A 17527-nucleotide genomic window follows, 5' to 3' on the forward strand; every position below is an offset into this window, starting at 1 on the left:
TCGGACCAGTCGCGCTTAATGACGCTTCATCCAATGTTCTTGTTAGCACGACAAAGAATAAATTACTTACTTTATCGCTCTTAAACATCGCGACGGAAAATAGATTCTCCTCCGTAATATTCTAATTTTCAAGTCAATTATTTCGGTTTGTGTTAAATGTTGGTTAGTTTCGTATTTCGTAATACAATTGCACTCGCATGCGCGACGAATGCTAACGAGCGCGGTACGTTGAAAACGCGTCAGCGCGAGAGAACCTGGTGTGATACATACGTTTCCGCGCTTAATTTGTAACGCGATCCTGACGTGAAGCGAAACACGACTTTCGGAGAAACACATTACGCGCGACTGCGAAGCCGCGTCGTGAATTTCACGACGCCAGACACGCTCAACTCTAGTTCATTCGCCGTGCGGGGGTGCCACGCGATATCAATGTCATATCACCGCGAGATCTAATTCCCGGGACAAGTTCAAATTAAAATGTGACTTCTGTAAACGCGGTTTTAAACAATTACACAATCAGCCAGGGTACTGTTACCACTCCGAAAGACCTTCCCCACAAGAATGTAGAGCAATCGGAAGGGAAGTTATCGTCGTACAAATTAACACTTTGTCAATTACGTCCGTGTCGTGTCGCGGGATCGTTACCAAAGAGTTTAAGATATCTTACATCGTGTTTCCGTGCAAGGTATTTTAAACTCTTCGCTGATACGACTCCGGGGTATTCAAATTCATGAGCTTCCCTCCCCTCCTTCTCCCGCGGGGGAGAAAAACCTTTTCACCGCGGAACGCAAGCCGCAACAACGATGACGTGCCGTCGGGGATCCGGTGGAGACACTAGAAAAATACGAGTGGAAACGTAATATAGACGCTTTGTGCGGCCGAGTCCACTCAGACCGGCGCTTCCTTTCCGCCCCCTCTTACCCTCCTCGACCTTTTCTTATAACGCGACCCCTTCGCCGCTCTCTCTATCGCCCACTTTCGGCTTCATCGCCAACAATGACACTATAGAAAACCACGGGGGATAATATGGGTTTGCACGCGGAGGCCGTAGACGAAATCGATTTTACTCCTGGCCCCATGCCGCAAAACGCTTCCCCGATATCCTCCATCCCTCTCTCTCCCTCCCCTCTCGTCCCTCTCGAAGCCGCACCACCACCTTTGATTCAGCGAAATTCGAGACGTCTTTCCACGCCACTCTACCATTGTTTCACGTGGGAAGAGATGCGTACAAGGGAGATGGGGGAGGGAGTTTATCGAGAAATTCGAAACGTTCTCTTCTTCCACTTCCTCCCTCCCCTCCCTCTCCCTTTCCCTTTCTCCGACGTGCATATGATCCTTGTACGCGTCCTCCTTCTGTCAATTTCGATAACAAGGGATCGACCGATATTGAATTTCGCTCGACATATTTAAACCTGTTTCCGTTGAGAATTTGCGGAAATAAATGTTTTTTATCTTTCAATTTAACATTAACCTCGTTCCTCCTCCTCCTTCCCCTCAACTTAACGCGCTAATCAGCAGTTTATCTCTCTTTTTTTTTTTTTTTTTTTTTTTTATTTATTTGAGATCGTACGTCAAGGTTTAAAAGTGGCATTACAGTTGAGCGCGGTTTCTAAGTCCGTAAAAATGATTTTCAGAGATAGGATCTACGATGAGAAAATCCAGAATGAAATCAACCTGCCGCATTTAGCGGTGAATGCGGTGCTAAAAGCAAGGCTACGTGGCTTCGCGTAAGATGTTGCACCTGGGACCGCGCGCCGTATTACGGACACGTCCCGTTCTTCGGGGTTTCGTCGGTACTTTAACTGTCACGATGAATCGACCGTTTTTCGCTACGGATCGCCCCGGATCACTTTGCACGGCTGAGCAAGCGAATATTGTCGGGGAGAACCGCCGCGAGTAAAGCGATTAAATAAGGATCGCGTGTCGTATAATACATATTATACCGTATACGGGTGCGTATATCTTCTCGTCGCGAGTTACTACAACCACGTAGTGCGTACGGTCTGGGCAGATGATCAATATTGTTTATTACGTTTTGTACATACTTTTTTTTTTCCACTCCAGTGTGACGTCACTTACCTGTAACAGAAAACATAAAAACATATTAAAACATTGGTCGATCGAAAATAATGTAATATTTAAAATAGCGGAAGTTATTTTTGCAGATCTTACAATATGGTCATTTGAATTTATATCTCTTGAGAAGTTTTAATTCATTACAGCCGGACGTATTAATAGATAACGTTATATTGATCGCGAAAGAATCTTGTTTACGTCCACCAGGGAGATCTTTCGCGGAAGATCACGCCCGGTTGCAACGTTGTCGCAAACATCTAGTCGTGGGACGAGGTTAACGCTCGCGATAAAAAGCCCTGAGAAAGGGCATAGTCGGATAAGCACGTCGAATCGGTCCCCACCGAGTTTTCAATCGGCACTGTAAATATCAATTTGGTACCAAATAAAAATAATTCAGTTAAAATGTCAACTCTTAATCTCAAACAGTTTACGAGTAATTAAAAAAAAGCCCATTTTTTGGTTTTTATTATTTATTTATTTATTTTTTTTTTATAGTAAAGTTCAAAATTAAATTAACAAAAGCCATAAAGAAACTCGGACCGATTCGGCATGATTATCCAGCTATGCCTTTTGTATTTTTCGACGCCGGTAACGATCGCTTCAGGAACTGCGTAAAGGGTTGAAGCAAACAGATTGGATAGATTAAACATAGACATCGATTGGTCAGTGATGTTTGACTTTCATGAATCGCTAATGCGCTCGTCGAACCGTCGTATTATTTTTTTTTTTTCTTGGGACCGAGCGCAGATGCAACTCTTTTCATGTCGGGGGCTGACATACGCGATTTCCCCTCGAATTAGAGATCCCCCGACTGAGCCTGCTTTTATGGCTCAATTCCATTGAGCTAAATACACGTTACGCGGCCGAGGATGCAATTAAGAAGTCTAGGAGGAAATTAAAGGTCGGTGGTTGGTCAAAGTTCAATCTAATCCTCTCTGTCAGGGCCTGGAGTTTCAAATTAAAGGGACTGTACGCTGCGACTGTATCGCGGATGATTCAGAGATCTTGTCTCCTTTGTAATAACCACGTGAAAAAGTACACTCTTGCTCTGAGAAATTTAATAATCGACGAAGAATTTCTATCCGATTTAGCTAGAAATAGACGGAGATATAAAAATAATTTTAATTATTCACGTAACCGTGACGTAATTCAATTTTTAATCAAATCAGTGCTAAAGTATTTTAAAATTCAACATTAATTTATTCCCTCGACATTTAGTCTATTTACATGGATTTAAAACTGTACAACTCGCGAACCAAACTTTGGCGTTTATCTAAAAATATATGAAGATAAAATATTTCGGTAGATTAAGGACATTCTGTAAATATAGTTCTGGATTGCTTAATTTGAATATAACGTGGAATCAGAGAAACCAGATAACCACGGTATTTTAAACGGAGAGGAAAGCTTCCGCCCGGCATTCCTCCCTTATCTCCCGCTCTGACTTTCCATCTCTCTCCGGCCCATGCGGCCGCGCCGGTAACTATCGTCGTTTATACCGACTAGTCGATCCGAATTAGCCGGTCGAGTTTACCTTGGCTTGCAAAATCCGGCTTGAAGCTTGCCATCGTGACGAGCCCCTCGTTAACCCCGACGATCGACTTTGGCTCCGGTCGTTGTCCGGAGGTCTCCTTAATTACCGCGGACCGACACTTTACCGCAGCTCTTACAAAGGAAGCACGTTGGCGATCAGCCGGCCGGAAGTAGAGCGTGAACAGGATATTAGAAATTGGCCGAGGGGACGGGGGGAACAACGAGAGATACGAGGCGACTTTTCTGCGGATAATATCGGTTTCTCCTCGCAACGAACGAACTGTTCGGAATAACCATGAATCACGATTACCGTTGCCCGAAAACAATGACTTCCGCGCGCGAAGCTTGCCTCGCATTCCCCGACTTCAGTAATCCTGATGCATAGGCAAGATCCGATGCTGCGAATCCGTGTTAGGGTATCTTTAAAGCACTCCCCCCCGTGACACGCGCGAAAATTATGCGTCTGTCTTTCGGTAAGCTCGCAAGTCTGGATCGAAAGTCTTCTTGGTAATGTAATATTAATGTCCGTTTATTATCTTAATATTAAATTTTTTTTTATTTTTTTATTTAATTTGACTTATTAATATTTGTCGAAAGGGAGACTATTACTTAATGCAGCGTGCAGCTACACTTTTGAAAGACACGAATTTTCTTTTCGAAATTGCGATTGCGTGGATTAAGCGCAAGCGTGTTTTTTTATAATTTTGCAAAACATCTGCTAAAACGCAACAATATCCCGAAGCGCGTAAATAACTCCCCTCTCGGGGAGAAACAAAGATCGGCAACATTTGTTCATGTAAATTCCGTATATGTATACGAGTGCAGACAAAGTCGTATGTAGCGGGTATATTCGCATTTGTGCGCTCACGGCAATTACGCGCGTGGAAATGGAACGAAAATAGTATCCCGCGTGGTTCGCGGCCTTCCTTCGAGCAAACCGAGCCTGCCACCAAGTATAATAATACGCAACAGTGGAAAATTAAATAAAGCTCCAGGCAGCACGGCTCCACTCATAAATAAATAAAATCGTTTGCCTATATTCAAAAATATTCACGCTCCAATATCGGAAAATAATCGCGTAAGGTACGCACGTCTCTCTTCACCGCGAATTTTTGTCGCTGTCTTTACGTTCCACGTATAAAATAAAAAAAAAATTTAAATAAAATAGTGACGCTCTCGGGAAATATAGTATGCGCTCTAAAAGAAACTAACTCTTTAAAAGCTGTGCAACCCCATTTAGCCTCACGGTCAAGGCGGAGCTCGAGCTTCACCGCTTTAGATATTCCGCACGCAACCTGGAGATCCCACTGACGCGTGTCGTTCAATCGAGGCTTTCCCGCACAGCGAAACACGCTGCTCTCTCTTCTCGTTCTTTACTTACTGCGAACGAAAATATCACTTTCATCTCCGACGGCGAGCCACCTCCGAGGAGACTTAAGTGCAACCCTCCGCAACGAAGTTACGCGGTTCCCTTCCTCGTTCACATCGTGCTGAGGCACGTCCGTTTTCCCCGTTCCGTTTTTCTTTTCTCTTTTTTTTTCTTCTTTTTTTTTATTTATTTTCCACTTTTCTCTCAAGGGTGGTGGTGATCTCTCGGCGGTGGTCTTCGCCATTACATTAATTTCGGTTTATTACGTTCCGCCGCTCGACTTGAATTATTTCCGGTTGATGATTTTGGCAAATTAATATCTCGCCCCGGATAATCGATATTTTATCTGGAACGATCGGCTCTTGAATAATTAAGTGTATACACCAGATCGATGCGCGTTCGTACACCAAGTTTCACGTGTGGCGTACTTAATATTTCGAAATTATTCCCGGCTGTGGGGGATGCGAACGTGAAGAAGATGGACGTGAGTTCGTTAAATATCCCGAGGAAATTAGCCGCGTATAGTATGTGCGCGGGAATTAGCTCGAAAATGATATTTTGATTTACGAGTGGGAGGGGACTCTGCGTCAATGAGAGGGAAACCCTTCGATCGAACTTGCGTCAGCAAGGGCAGCTCTCCCCGGCTACGTTTTCCTCTGTTTTTCTTCATGTAACATGGCAGATACATCGCGCGATCACGGGGAATGACGAAGACACCATTATGTACGGTTGATTGCCTTTGTCATCAAAAAAATAGAGATGACGTCATTTCCAATAATATAGAATTGACATCGTGTCGTCTAAATATAACAAGACGGATAATATAACGATAAGATAATAGTCACGTCAATATTATTTATATTTTATAATATTATAATATATAATAATTGTTAATTTATATGCAACAAATTTTTTTTATTATGATTAATAGGAGTACGCAATACTTGAGCACGTACTATACAGGGGGAGCCTACGTGTTCTCATATTCGCACCCTTCGAGAAAATCATAGATCGCCACGTATATGCGGCACACGCGCACGCGTAGACGTATCTTCGCGTTCTCATATTTAGATAAAGAGAGGCGCGCGGGTGAAACGGGAAAATTTTCCTCTTTTCGCTGCCTTTCCCCTCCGGGCGAGTGAAGTCGTTCTGTCACAATGGCGATAAAAAGATGGGAGACAAATTGTACATGCATTGCATATTTTCCACCCAATATCTCTTAACTAAGCGTTATATTACATTTCTTAAACGAACTTCCACGATTCCCAAAAGCAAATTAAAATTTAATTTTGTAATCGAATCACCGCAGTTACCGATCTAATCATTATAGTGCAGCATCCGCGCCGATAGTTCTCTCCGTAACGAGATAGAGCAAAACGCTTGATGAAGTTTCCAAATAGCGTAGACAGTCTGGGGAGATTTCCTGTACAAGAGCGCGGTTCGTCCAGTTACCTCATAGAATCATTCAATCGCTCAGTTACTCGATTAACGGCACGCAGTCCGGAAAATTTCCGCGCGGTTGAACTCCAAACTGGTAAGATGTAGTTTCGTGGGAACGTCGGCGTAAAATACAGTAATCGGAATTTGATTAATTAATGTGATTTTTGAATAATTTAAGGATGATACTTTTACGTTAAAAATACCTATTGCTTAACGTTTTCCTTATTTTTTATCTTTACAAGAGGTGGTTGTTTTGTAGCTCAGTTAAGTTAACTACCGAGCGCTGAACAGAAAGTGAAAGCGCTCTCGTTCCCCTTTTATCATTAATTCTAACTTTTAATGTTAACGCTTCGTGAGTTTCAAGGCCAGAGGTTCTCTTAATAATTTCATATCGCGACTTACCGCGCGATCTTCATATTTTACAACCGATTTTTCAGGATAATGTTACATTATTAAGGACTTTATACGGAAATAAAGACGCGGGCGGTAAAAAGTAGTGTAAAATATTTTTCGTATTGATTCCTCTCCGCGAGAGACTGTACTAGTTCTGCGATTCTTCTGTCTGAAACGTCTGAATTTCTTCTCTCTTATCTCTGTGGTATTAGCACGATTTTGTCTGACGACCGCTGTTAAAAATAAAGCAGTAACAAACGTTAGTACGAAGTTGAATTTCAACCTTCTCTTTAATGAATTTGATTTTTTTGCATAGTTAACGTTACTTTAAAAATATTATTGGTTCTTTTTTTAATCTTTTTTTTTTTTAGTCAAATTATGATTTTTCCAATTATATTTTTTTCTGTGTGTACGATAAAGCTTTGAAGTATTACACGTATTTTTTAAATTTATATTTGGTTGACGTCTTAAAATTCACAATTTTTTTTTTTTTTTATATATAAATAAGTATCTTTTTTTTTATTTCTCTGATAATCTTTTACGTTCAAAAGTTTTCCAATTATAGTATAGATTGAGAAATGCAATTATAAGGTAGCGAGAAAATTCATATCACGCGAAACAGCCTGGGAACAATTCGTTGGAGCGACATTTGATCGCCGGAGTAAACAAAAGCGCGATCAATGCCCACGTTTGTGCGATGTGCATGCGTCGTGAGTGTGTGCGCGAGCGATTTGATACGTTCGCCTTTCTACGAACGGAGAATGATTCTTCGGTAAACAATGACATCACCGCGGATATGCGAGAGACAGCTTCTCCTCAACGTTCGTCGGCGTTGCGACGCCGATTGTAACGGATTTTCCCCATGCACCCCCGACCGTCGCGTTAATTTCTCCGCCATTTTTTTTCCCCCGCTATATCGGAGGTACGGATTTAATGCGAGCGGGGAGGGATTTTTGTTTCCTGTTCGAGGCTTTGCCACCTTTAGCGCGACTACCAGAACCGAGGGCGAGAAGGACCGGGGGAAAGTTTCTAAACCGTATCGACGCGGCGACGAGTAATTTTGATATAATGAATATCGCGGCAGGGACGGAACTACGCTTCGGAACTGTTTTCTCGATATATAATATTGCTCCATCGGGATGCAGCGGGACGTCGGTATCCGCTCCGAGCCGGACCCAGCTCGACATAATACTCCTCGACTCTTCTGGCCGGAAATCGATTGCGAGCCGCTGCCGGTCCAAGCAATTCCGTGGAAATGCTCAGCTGCCGCTCCGCGCCGAAGGGGAAATTTGTCGACGGCGACTGATTCCGTTTCGCGACTTCAATCTCGACTCCAGTGATGTGCAAGCAACTTTTTTTTTTTTTTTTTTTTTAAATATACATCCCACGTAAATCGAATCTGTTTTGTTTGAGTTTCCCGAACTGATGCATCGATTTATATAGTACATTTACCGTAATGTGTCTACCTACTACATTTTTTATCAGTTCAGATTTTACCGAATAATTAAACTATATGCACGGGGGTTTTTTTTTTAACTTTTAATTAATCAGCGACGAGATAACGAGAATATTTGATAAGATTGCAGCATAGAAATGCTTTAAAGATAACAATGTTAACAAAGTTTTATCCTTGTTTGGAAATTGATATCTTATGACATTGATAAGAATTGAATCCCTCGGTACCTCCTCGGCAATTCAGTAGTTCTCGCAATTAATTCTTTGGGCATCGAACTTCCTAATAAAATCACATTCATGGGATGTTCCCCCGATTCGTCACGATTCTTTCTTAATCGTGACTCTTGGTAATAAAGCTACACCGGGCCAGTTACGACGTTGCCCTTCGTCTATCGATTCCGGAATGGTAGCCGGAGGGGAAATGAGGGAAGCAAGTGTTCTTACAGTTCTCGTTAATTTAACTCTTCCGGAAACCGGAAACTTCGCGATGCTGTGCGCTCGCATGAAATTCAAGCCAGCTGTTTGTGTATATAATAATACATGCGTTAATAATATTGTATAAATTTTTTATGCAAAAATTAAATCTTTCTCCCCGTAACGAAATAGAGCAAAACGCTTGACGAAGTTTCCAAATGGCGTAGACAGACTGGTGGGATTTCTTGTAGAAGAGCGCGGTTCGTTTAGTCACCTCATAGAATCATTCAATCGCTCTGTTACTCGATTAACGGCACGCAGTCCGGAAAATTTCCGCGCGGTTGAACTCCAAATTGGTAAGATGTAGTTTCATGGAGGCGTCGACATAAAATATAGTAATCGGAATTGGATTAATTAATGTGATTTTCGAATAATTTAAGGATGATACTTTTACGTTAAAAATACCTATTGCTTAACGTTTTCCTTATTTTTTATCTTTACAAGTAGTGGTTGTTTTATGGCTCAGTTAAGTTAACTACCGAGCGGCGAACAGAAAGTGAAAGCGCGCTCGTTCCTCTTTTATCATTAACTTTAATTCTAACTTTTAATGTTAACGCTTCGCGAGTTTCAAGGCCAGAGGTTCTTTTAATAATTTCATACCGCGACTTACCGCGCGATTTTCATATTTTACGACCGATTTTTCAAGATAATCTTACATTATTAAAGGCATTATACGGAAATAAAGACGTGGGCGGTAGAAAGCGGTTTAAAATATTTTTCGTTTTGATTCTTCTCCCCGCGGGAGACTACTAGTTCTGCGATTCTTTTACCTGAAACGTCTGAATTTTTTCTCTCTTTTCTCTGTGGCATTAGCACGATTTTATCCGACGACCACTGTTAAAAATATAGGAGTAACTAACGTTAGTACGAAGTTGACTTTCATCCCTCTCTTTAATGAATTCGAATGTTAATCTAAGCTCGAGTTAATATTTAATTACGTCAATCTTCTTCTCCCCTCAATGTTTGTCTCAACGTTCTTCTGGCATTCTCAATTAGCAAGGGTATGGAAACTTCGCATCGCCTCTGCGGCCGTTAAAATTCTCAGCCCGGGCGAAACTGCGCGCAATACTTGAGCACGTACGATACAGGGGGGTGCCTACGTGTTCTCATATTCGCACCCCCTGAGAAAATCGTAGATCGCCACGTATATGCTGTACACGCGCACGCGTGAACGTGTCCTCGCGTTCTCTCATATTTAGATAAAGAGAGGCGCGCGGGTGAAACGGGAATATTTTCCTCTTTTCGCTGGTTTTCCCCTCCGGGCGAGCGAAGTCGTATTGTCACAATGGCGATAAAAGCGACCTTCCCTTCTCTCCTTTTGCTTCGCCCTACGCTCGCGCGAACGCCCCCGCAATTACGCTGTTTATGTAAGGGCGTGGTATCCTCGAGACTAATTCGAGGCCGCGCAACGCGTCTCCGCAGATCGAATGTGTACGCAGAATATACGTAAACAGAGCTCGTGAGCCGCGTCGCTTTGAAGATTCGCAGATTCGGTTTAATAACCCGGCGTTGACCTGATCAATAGCGAATCGTGCAAAGAGAAGCTTCTCCAAACTCTCGATAAGAGATAATTAATTTAGGCAAAAGTCGAGTGCGCTATTTAAATTTAAAACCATTCAAATAGTGGAGCGTATAAAGAATTGTGCTACACTCCGGTTAATATCATTGTGACGCTTTTTCGTTTATTGGATTAGCAAAACGTATTCTATACGTTAAAGTCGCGTATTATGCTCCACTGAAATGCGGAGTACCTTCTAAATAATTGCGGCTTTTATCCGGGAAAGGAAATTTTTTATATTCTTATACTTTTTAATATTTTAAATTAACGTTCTGTGGAACGCATTGCGCTCGGCGGATACATGCAGCGAGGCAAATAATCCATTATTATGTGACGCAACCATGTAGAACAGCTGGGTCAAAACGACCGAGTGAAAAAGGGCCCGTAAATTGTTAGTAAAATTCAGTAAATTCCTTTTCCAGCGTCACATATTTTTCTTTCTGCCGCGCAGACGTTTTTATGGTGGGATAATCAATCACACTCAAACTTATAAACAAACATTAACTAGAAATATTACGTAACTTTTCCTCCTGCTACTTGACACGTTATAAAGCGGCAAACTTTTAATTTTTCTTTTGATTTGCATTTTAATTGCTCTTGTAAACTTTTTTTTTTTTTAATCTAAATCGTGAGAACGGACAAGTCTTGTCGTAGTTTCATTTTTAAGTAGAGAATTGAGCGGAGTAAAAGAATGGTCGGATTAAGTAAAATTGTTTTTTTAAAAGTTTCGATAAATAAACATCAGTATTATAGACTTCGTGCGTCTTACGCGGGCACCACACGGCGTGGGTTAAGCGCTCGAAATCTCTTGCCGTCGAGAGCGGCGGAAAGAGCACGTGGGAGGATGCGTGTAACGATGATTGACCGGCTGTTATTATTACTACATCGTCGCGAGAGAACGCGCGACGAGAGAAAAATAAACCGATGACTCCGATGGCGTGGCAGCAAACGCGCGTTCGAGGGGACGAAATCATCTGGCCGGACGTTTATGATCGCCGCACAGCCCGTCGATATTAATAATTATTCCCTCGCACCGCCGTTCTCAAATATTTGTAGCGATCCGAACGTTTTTTAATATCGGCGCACAATATACGACAATGAGCGAATTTCGTGCATACCGTGTCGTTACTTCGTGCCTCGCGAATCAGTAAATAATCGCGCGAGATTTACAAAGGGCTTGCATTCGTAATTATTTCGGCTGTACGCACATCTATTTGCCGACTTATACTGTTGAATCGAGGAATGTAATTATCAATTAACAATCGGCCGACTTATGGAGACGGTTCGACAAAGGGACAATTTCGGGAAAATTATACACGGCGTGTAAGTCTGTTATGTCGACTGATCCCTATTTGCATAATATGACCATTGCGTTCGACATTGTTGGCAGAGAACCAAAGGACCGTATTTAGCTTTAAACGTGATTACTCGCCTAATACGAAGATAACACGTTATGGATGTGGAACGGAACGCTCGCATGTAACATCAAGTGCGCCGCGCGTAAGCGCGTAAGTTTACGATAAAGCTTTGAAGTATCGCATATTTTTTAAATTTATATTTAATTATCTTAAAATGCAAAAAAATTTTTTTTTTTTATGCATAGTTAAAGATACTATAAAAATATTATTTGTTCCATTTTTAATCTTTTTTTAAAAATTGTTGGATTTAAAAATTATAGTAACAATTTGGACGATGACATGTGCATTATTTCGTAAAATTATTGCTATTACTTTTCCACGTGTAATGTACTTTTTACTCAAATAATATAAGTATTTCTCGACCACGAAGCTCCCGTTTCCTGCGTTTTGTTTACTCGACCGTCGGCAAAGGAATGCGTGAATCATATTGTCGAAATCACGCGAGGCCCGGCCACGAGGTTATACTCTCACCCGCTATCTTTAAACAGTTTTTTAAAAGAATTTATATACTAAATATTGTAGGAATTAAATTTTTCCGACGTGAGTGATGTGAAGAATAACATAAAGATAGATGTAACTTTTTTTTCTTTTTTTTTTGCGATTGTATTGTCGAATTAATAATTTCTGTTTCATTATGCATTATTTAAAGATTTTTATAAGGGTAGTCTTAACAACGATGAAATGTTTTCACCTGATATACCGCAAATGGGATTTTTTTTTTAAGAATATAGCACTATATGTAAACGACGGTCCTTTCGTTTGTCATTCGCACCCTCTCAGAAACGCCGAAAATGGGGCTTCTTCCGATGTGTTCTTATAAACAGGCGGGGTGTCGGATAGAGCAGACGTAAGCATCGCGAATTGGCACGTGTCGGCACGTGGCGCCGTTTTCTCTCTTTTCCGGCGAAAAATAAAAGAAGAAAAAAAAAAAATATGCCCGCGGATAAGCAGACGGAATTTATTTTGCGCGGCATATGTCATCGCGGCAATTCGACGCGGCTGATTTATCGCGGAGTCATCGACCGTCGAGAATAGACCGATCTGCATTAGACGGGATGGGGTCCGAGTCGCAGGGGTCAACGCGTAAAATATGAAAAATCGGAAAGTCGGCTTTTCCGTTGCAAGAGTCAGAGGGAGGAGGAAGGATCGAAAAAAAAAGGGTCGCTACGGCGCGATAAGCGCTGAAATCTTGATGAATTGGTCAATTGGCGCACCCTCCCGTACAACTGCTCGTTACATTTTCGCGAACGCCTTTTATTTAGTCCGAAAGGATCTTGAGCCCCGCTTAGGCGAACAGGTCGGCGAACGCATATCACACCCAAATAGTCGGCTTCGAGCAATAATATGTATATTACAGAGAACGCTTCGTCGGTTTAATAATAACGATAACAGTAATTTATAATTTGTCAAGTTTCGACAATAATTACGATTGTCGTTATCCTTCGCGATCCTTCGTTACATCCGTTACGCCAGGGGTTGAATCAAATTCAATTGTTCAGATAAATCAAATAGATGTGCAGTCGTTTTTGACGTTTTACACGCAAATACGCGTCGAAGCGCGACATCGTGCGTGGCATGCAACATGCATTCCAGTCGGCGCGGATCGTCGAATGCATTTTTTTTTTTTTTTTTTTTTTTTTTAAGCGAAAGTGGATACGCGCGTGTTGAAATTAAATTTGCCGGGGCCAATTTAACTCTCGCCTCCGATTAATGGACCGTAAACGGGCATCCGCCGAATGTAAAAACAATGGCGTTCTCGATAACGAAATATTTTACCGTTTATTTATACTAGTCTATCATGCGCGATGCAGTCTTTATTAAATTGTCTTTGTTATTTGTAACTCGAGCAAAACATCGAACGGTTAATGTAATGGATACAGCCATTTATCGCGGTGCCGTTATGCGATGTGCGATGTCGGCACCGGGTCCTATTAGCGCGAAAATTGGGTAAAAAGGCATATAGGAAACGTCGCAAATTGAGCGCCGTGGCAAACTCGATTTCTACCGGTAATCCCGAGCTTCCTCTTTCAAGGGACGCCTCGCAACAGAACCGTTCTTACGGCCGAATTCCCGGACTCGTTCCCGCCGTCGTCGTCACTGTATCGGGGGATTAAACTGTCCCGCAGCGGACGAATAATTTCCACGCCGGCCGTGCAAACCGGAAGATTAATAATTCGTTGCGCGGCTGGTGGACGGAGCTCAAGTCGCAATTCAAACTTTCCAAAATTTTTAAAAACATAACGTGGAAAAGTAGCGATATTTAAATCTAAATTATATTTAACTTAATTTTAAAATTAAAATTGAATTTAAAATACACGTCGATAATTTAATTTTTTAAGGTCTTACGCTGGGTCGCGTTTAACTTACAAAGCAAGCGTTGTAATAATATAATTTATAATTCGTAATTTGCATAGTTAAAGTTACTATAGGAATGTTGTTGGTCCCTTTTTTAACCTTTTTCTATAGACAAATTATGGTTATCACAATTATATCTCTCTCTGAGTGTATTAGCATTCCACTTTCGTCAAATACCGTCTCGTCGCAGTGAGAAAAGGCGAACAGTCCTCACGCATTAAACACGGGCAAGTACAAAAGCGACGCCGTCGTTAAATATTGACAAAATCACAGAAGCTGGGTAGACCCTTCGCCGTATAATCCGGCGTGCCGCGCGTTCACGTGACGTAACACACGTGGCTGAAGATCCCTCGAACATCGCCTGTTCTCGCGATACTTGGAGAGGCGGTCGGATTGCCAACGGAGCGGAAGGTCAATCCCGACGCTTCGAAATTTCGGACCACCCCGACTACGTGCGGCACAACGAAATTAACTGTCAATCTCAATTTTCCCCTCCCCCTTTCTACCCGCATCGCATGGGTGCGCATCCCTTCGCGAGAGAAGAGAGAGAGAGGCGGATCTGCACGCGGTCCAACACCAGAGACGGAAACCGTGCCACCCCCCTGAGAAACGTCAATTATAAAGCACTGGGTCTGCCAGAGAGCCGTCAGGGCCCCGTCACGCCCGTTTCTACTCTTCTCTCCCTCTAGTAGCTGTTATATTTAATGAAAAGAAGCTAATCCGCGATCAGTCATAATACGCGTGCACTCAAATGACGACAATGTCGTTCTTGTTCCCCGCTCTTTCTCTCCCTCTTAAACGCGGCGCAACTTAGGCGCAATCGGATATCCCTTCGATTAAAATGTAAGCCCGCCACGAGGAAAGCGAGTAGCTAATGGATGCGGAATCTGGTTTGCGTTATGGCATCACGTCGCGAGGAAGTCAAGTGGGTCTTCGTTCCGCGTACTCAACGTGTAAAAAAGAAAAAAAGATTAACGGACTGATGGCTCTCGCGTGCAAAATTATATTTCGGCGATGTAATCCGGGCTTTCTTCTCGAGGTTAGAAGCTGTGATAAAAGCACACTACGCCTCGCCAGCGAGTGTCGACATACGCGTTATGTGATAGATGCGACGAAACGCATTGCGGGTTGACGTTGGACGTCCATTAGTGAGATTGATGTACAGTCACTCACTAATTGATTTAGACACCAATGTTTTTCGACTTTTAATTTCTATATTTTTAATACACGAACGCGGAACAACAAAAATACGTAATATTTTCTTAGGTTGCACTATATAGATAAAATAAATACCAAAACTTAATTATTATTATTTTTTATTATCTAGATATTTACGCAAGTATCGCAAGAAAACAAATTTGTATCTCACAAAATGATTCGGACGCTAAATGAATAACATACAAACTATAAAAAAAGAACTTACAAACTTTTTAAATTTAAAAAAAGCTTTTAAAAAAAAAGTTCAATATTTTACAATCTCAAATATATTTAATAATTTTCTTTTTTACGGTAAGGGACGAAAAGTGTTCGTTTATCGTCGAGGTCCACGACCTGCCACGATTATTTCTGTTTAATCGAAAAGACTCGCGTATCGTTATCGTCGCGTTATCGAGCCCGTAAATGTAGAGTGTTATCAAAATGAAAAGATGCGGTTTGGTGATTCAGCGTCGTACATGTACACGCCGTGTAAACCCTCAACTCGAGAAGAAAGGAAATTTTTACCTCGACTAATCGCGTGATTAACAACGTGCAGCGGTTCCCTCCCGGCGATTGTTGTCGTAACGAGGCCTCGTCGAATTATCTCAATTTAATTAGCCCGTTACGATTGCCCGGACCGTAAAATCTACGCCCACGCGATGCAATTACGTCGGTTTCTTGGTAACAATGCCCCGCTTTTTCCCGCTCTCCGGCGCGATTATTAAGCCGCCGAATGATCCCCGATAATGCGTGTCCTACGGAGACGGCCCGGTAACTAGCTGCGCCAGTTGAACTTTAAGGAGAGAAGTTTGTCTCAATTATTGTTCGGTGCAACGATCTGCTCCCTCTCCTTTCTCTCCACCGTCGCCAAGCAGCACGCCCACGAGAAGCGTTCATCTCGGCGCGACGACGATAACGACGATGCACTTATCCGCTTCCTCGAGGCTAAAGAGAACGATGCAAATGGCATTGCCATTGTCATTAAGTAGATACATCCTTTAATGGCAACCCCTCTTCATCATCCACCGTGCTGCGCTTTGATTGCTACGGCGTTGCGTCTCGTCACGATGGGCCTCGAGAAATGCCGTCCGCTCGGCTTGGCTTCGCGCAATTATCCCGTCGGGTGCTCGTAAAACACGAATATTTATTCGATCGATCCGAGAGCGCGATGTTATAATTCCGCCACTCGGTAGTTTAACATAACGTTGTACAATGTTATAATATCGTGCGCTATTATTGTGTTATTAAATGCGTACTAATAATTTATGTTACTGTCAAATTACACGCGCCGTATATAGATATCTCAATTTCGCCCGCACATTATATTGCGTAGAATTATATTGCCAGCGTTTATTAAAAGCTATAGGAATATTCTCTATAATATTATTCGCCCGTAACGCGTGTCTCGTTCAAGAGGGGCGGGAGGTGGAATATATAGAAACACGAAGAATTACAGTTACGCATAACGCGCATGAAAAAGCAGCGTGTTGTTCATTATATTCAATCTCGATTAAAAGTAATGCCCGTGCCGTGTACCGTGATCGATTTATTTCACCCCTCCGAAGTGAATCCTTTGAAGAGCCGCTTCATCGACATTCAGTATCAAATGTCATAGGAAAAAAAAAAAAAAAATTATTTATATAGATATTTCGTTATTTTTGTTCGGGGAAAAATTATTTAATTTACAATTTCCTTCGCTGTTTAAATTCCAACGAGAATTAATTTAAATTCGTGCAGTTACTAGAATTAATATTCGACGTGCACAAGCGTTTTTTTTTTTTTTTTACTTTTCTCATCTACCTAGCGTTTTCCTCATTATCGTTGCGCCTGGTCAATTTTTTTTTTTTTTTTTTGCCGGTCCGGTGATTAATAATTTTGCGTTAATCTGCGCGTGCACGCGACCGAAAATGATCGCACGATACCCGGCTGTGCGCTACTATGCCGCAGAGGCGGCGATCGCAGGAATTTCGGCAAGAACGATTTTCATTTCACCCGGCTCCCTACCTGTGTGTTTGTTCGCGCACAGTGTGATGCGGTTGTACGGTATGTGCGCGCGAAATGCGTGCTTGTTTGTGCAAAAGGATGCATTGTGACCGTAGCATTCGCCTCGTTCCCGCGGAATTGCACGCGCATCGCTCTAATGTTGGCGCTTATCGAGCGTGTACAATGCAGCGACCATCCTTGTCCCTGCCGACGGCCTCCATTGTAACCCGTCCTCTTGTAATGAGGGTTTACATATAGTCGCATTAATTTAAACAA

At 42.2% G+C, this 17527-nt stretch overlaps 2 protein-coding genes across 6 annotated transcripts in view; one reads left to right on the forward strand and one right to left on the reverse strand.

The window, feature by feature from the left end:
- Nucleotides 1–17527, reverse strand: part of Glcat-i (Glucuronyltransferase I) — a 105125-nt gene that overhangs the window by 42353 nt on the left and 45245 nt on the right. The window contains exon 5 of one of the 2 annotated variants that reach the window (XM_070663311.1): nucleotides 1690–2079. The exons of the other annotated variant lie outside the window; for it this stretch is intronic. Within the exon in view, the coding sequence (XP_070519412.1) occupies nucleotides 2072–2079 (8 nt within the window). The 3' untranslated portion in view covers nucleotides 1690–2071. Of the gene's footprint in view, nucleotides 1–1689; nucleotides 2080–17527 lie in introns of those variants that run through there. 2 annotated transcript variants of the gene reach the window in all.
- Fas2 (fasciclin 2) overlaps nucleotides 1–17527 on the forward strand; it is an 81145-nt gene that overhangs the window by 21171 nt on the left and 42447 nt on the right. The window lies entirely within an intron of this gene.

Source organism: Cardiocondyla obscurior, linkage group LG11 (assembly GCF_019399895.1).
Source record: "Cardiocondyla obscurior isolate alpha-2009 linkage group LG11, Cobs3.1, whole genome shotgun sequence".
Taxonomy (NCBI): Eukaryota; Metazoa; Arthropoda; class Insecta; order Hymenoptera; family Formicidae; genus Cardiocondyla; species Cardiocondyla obscurior.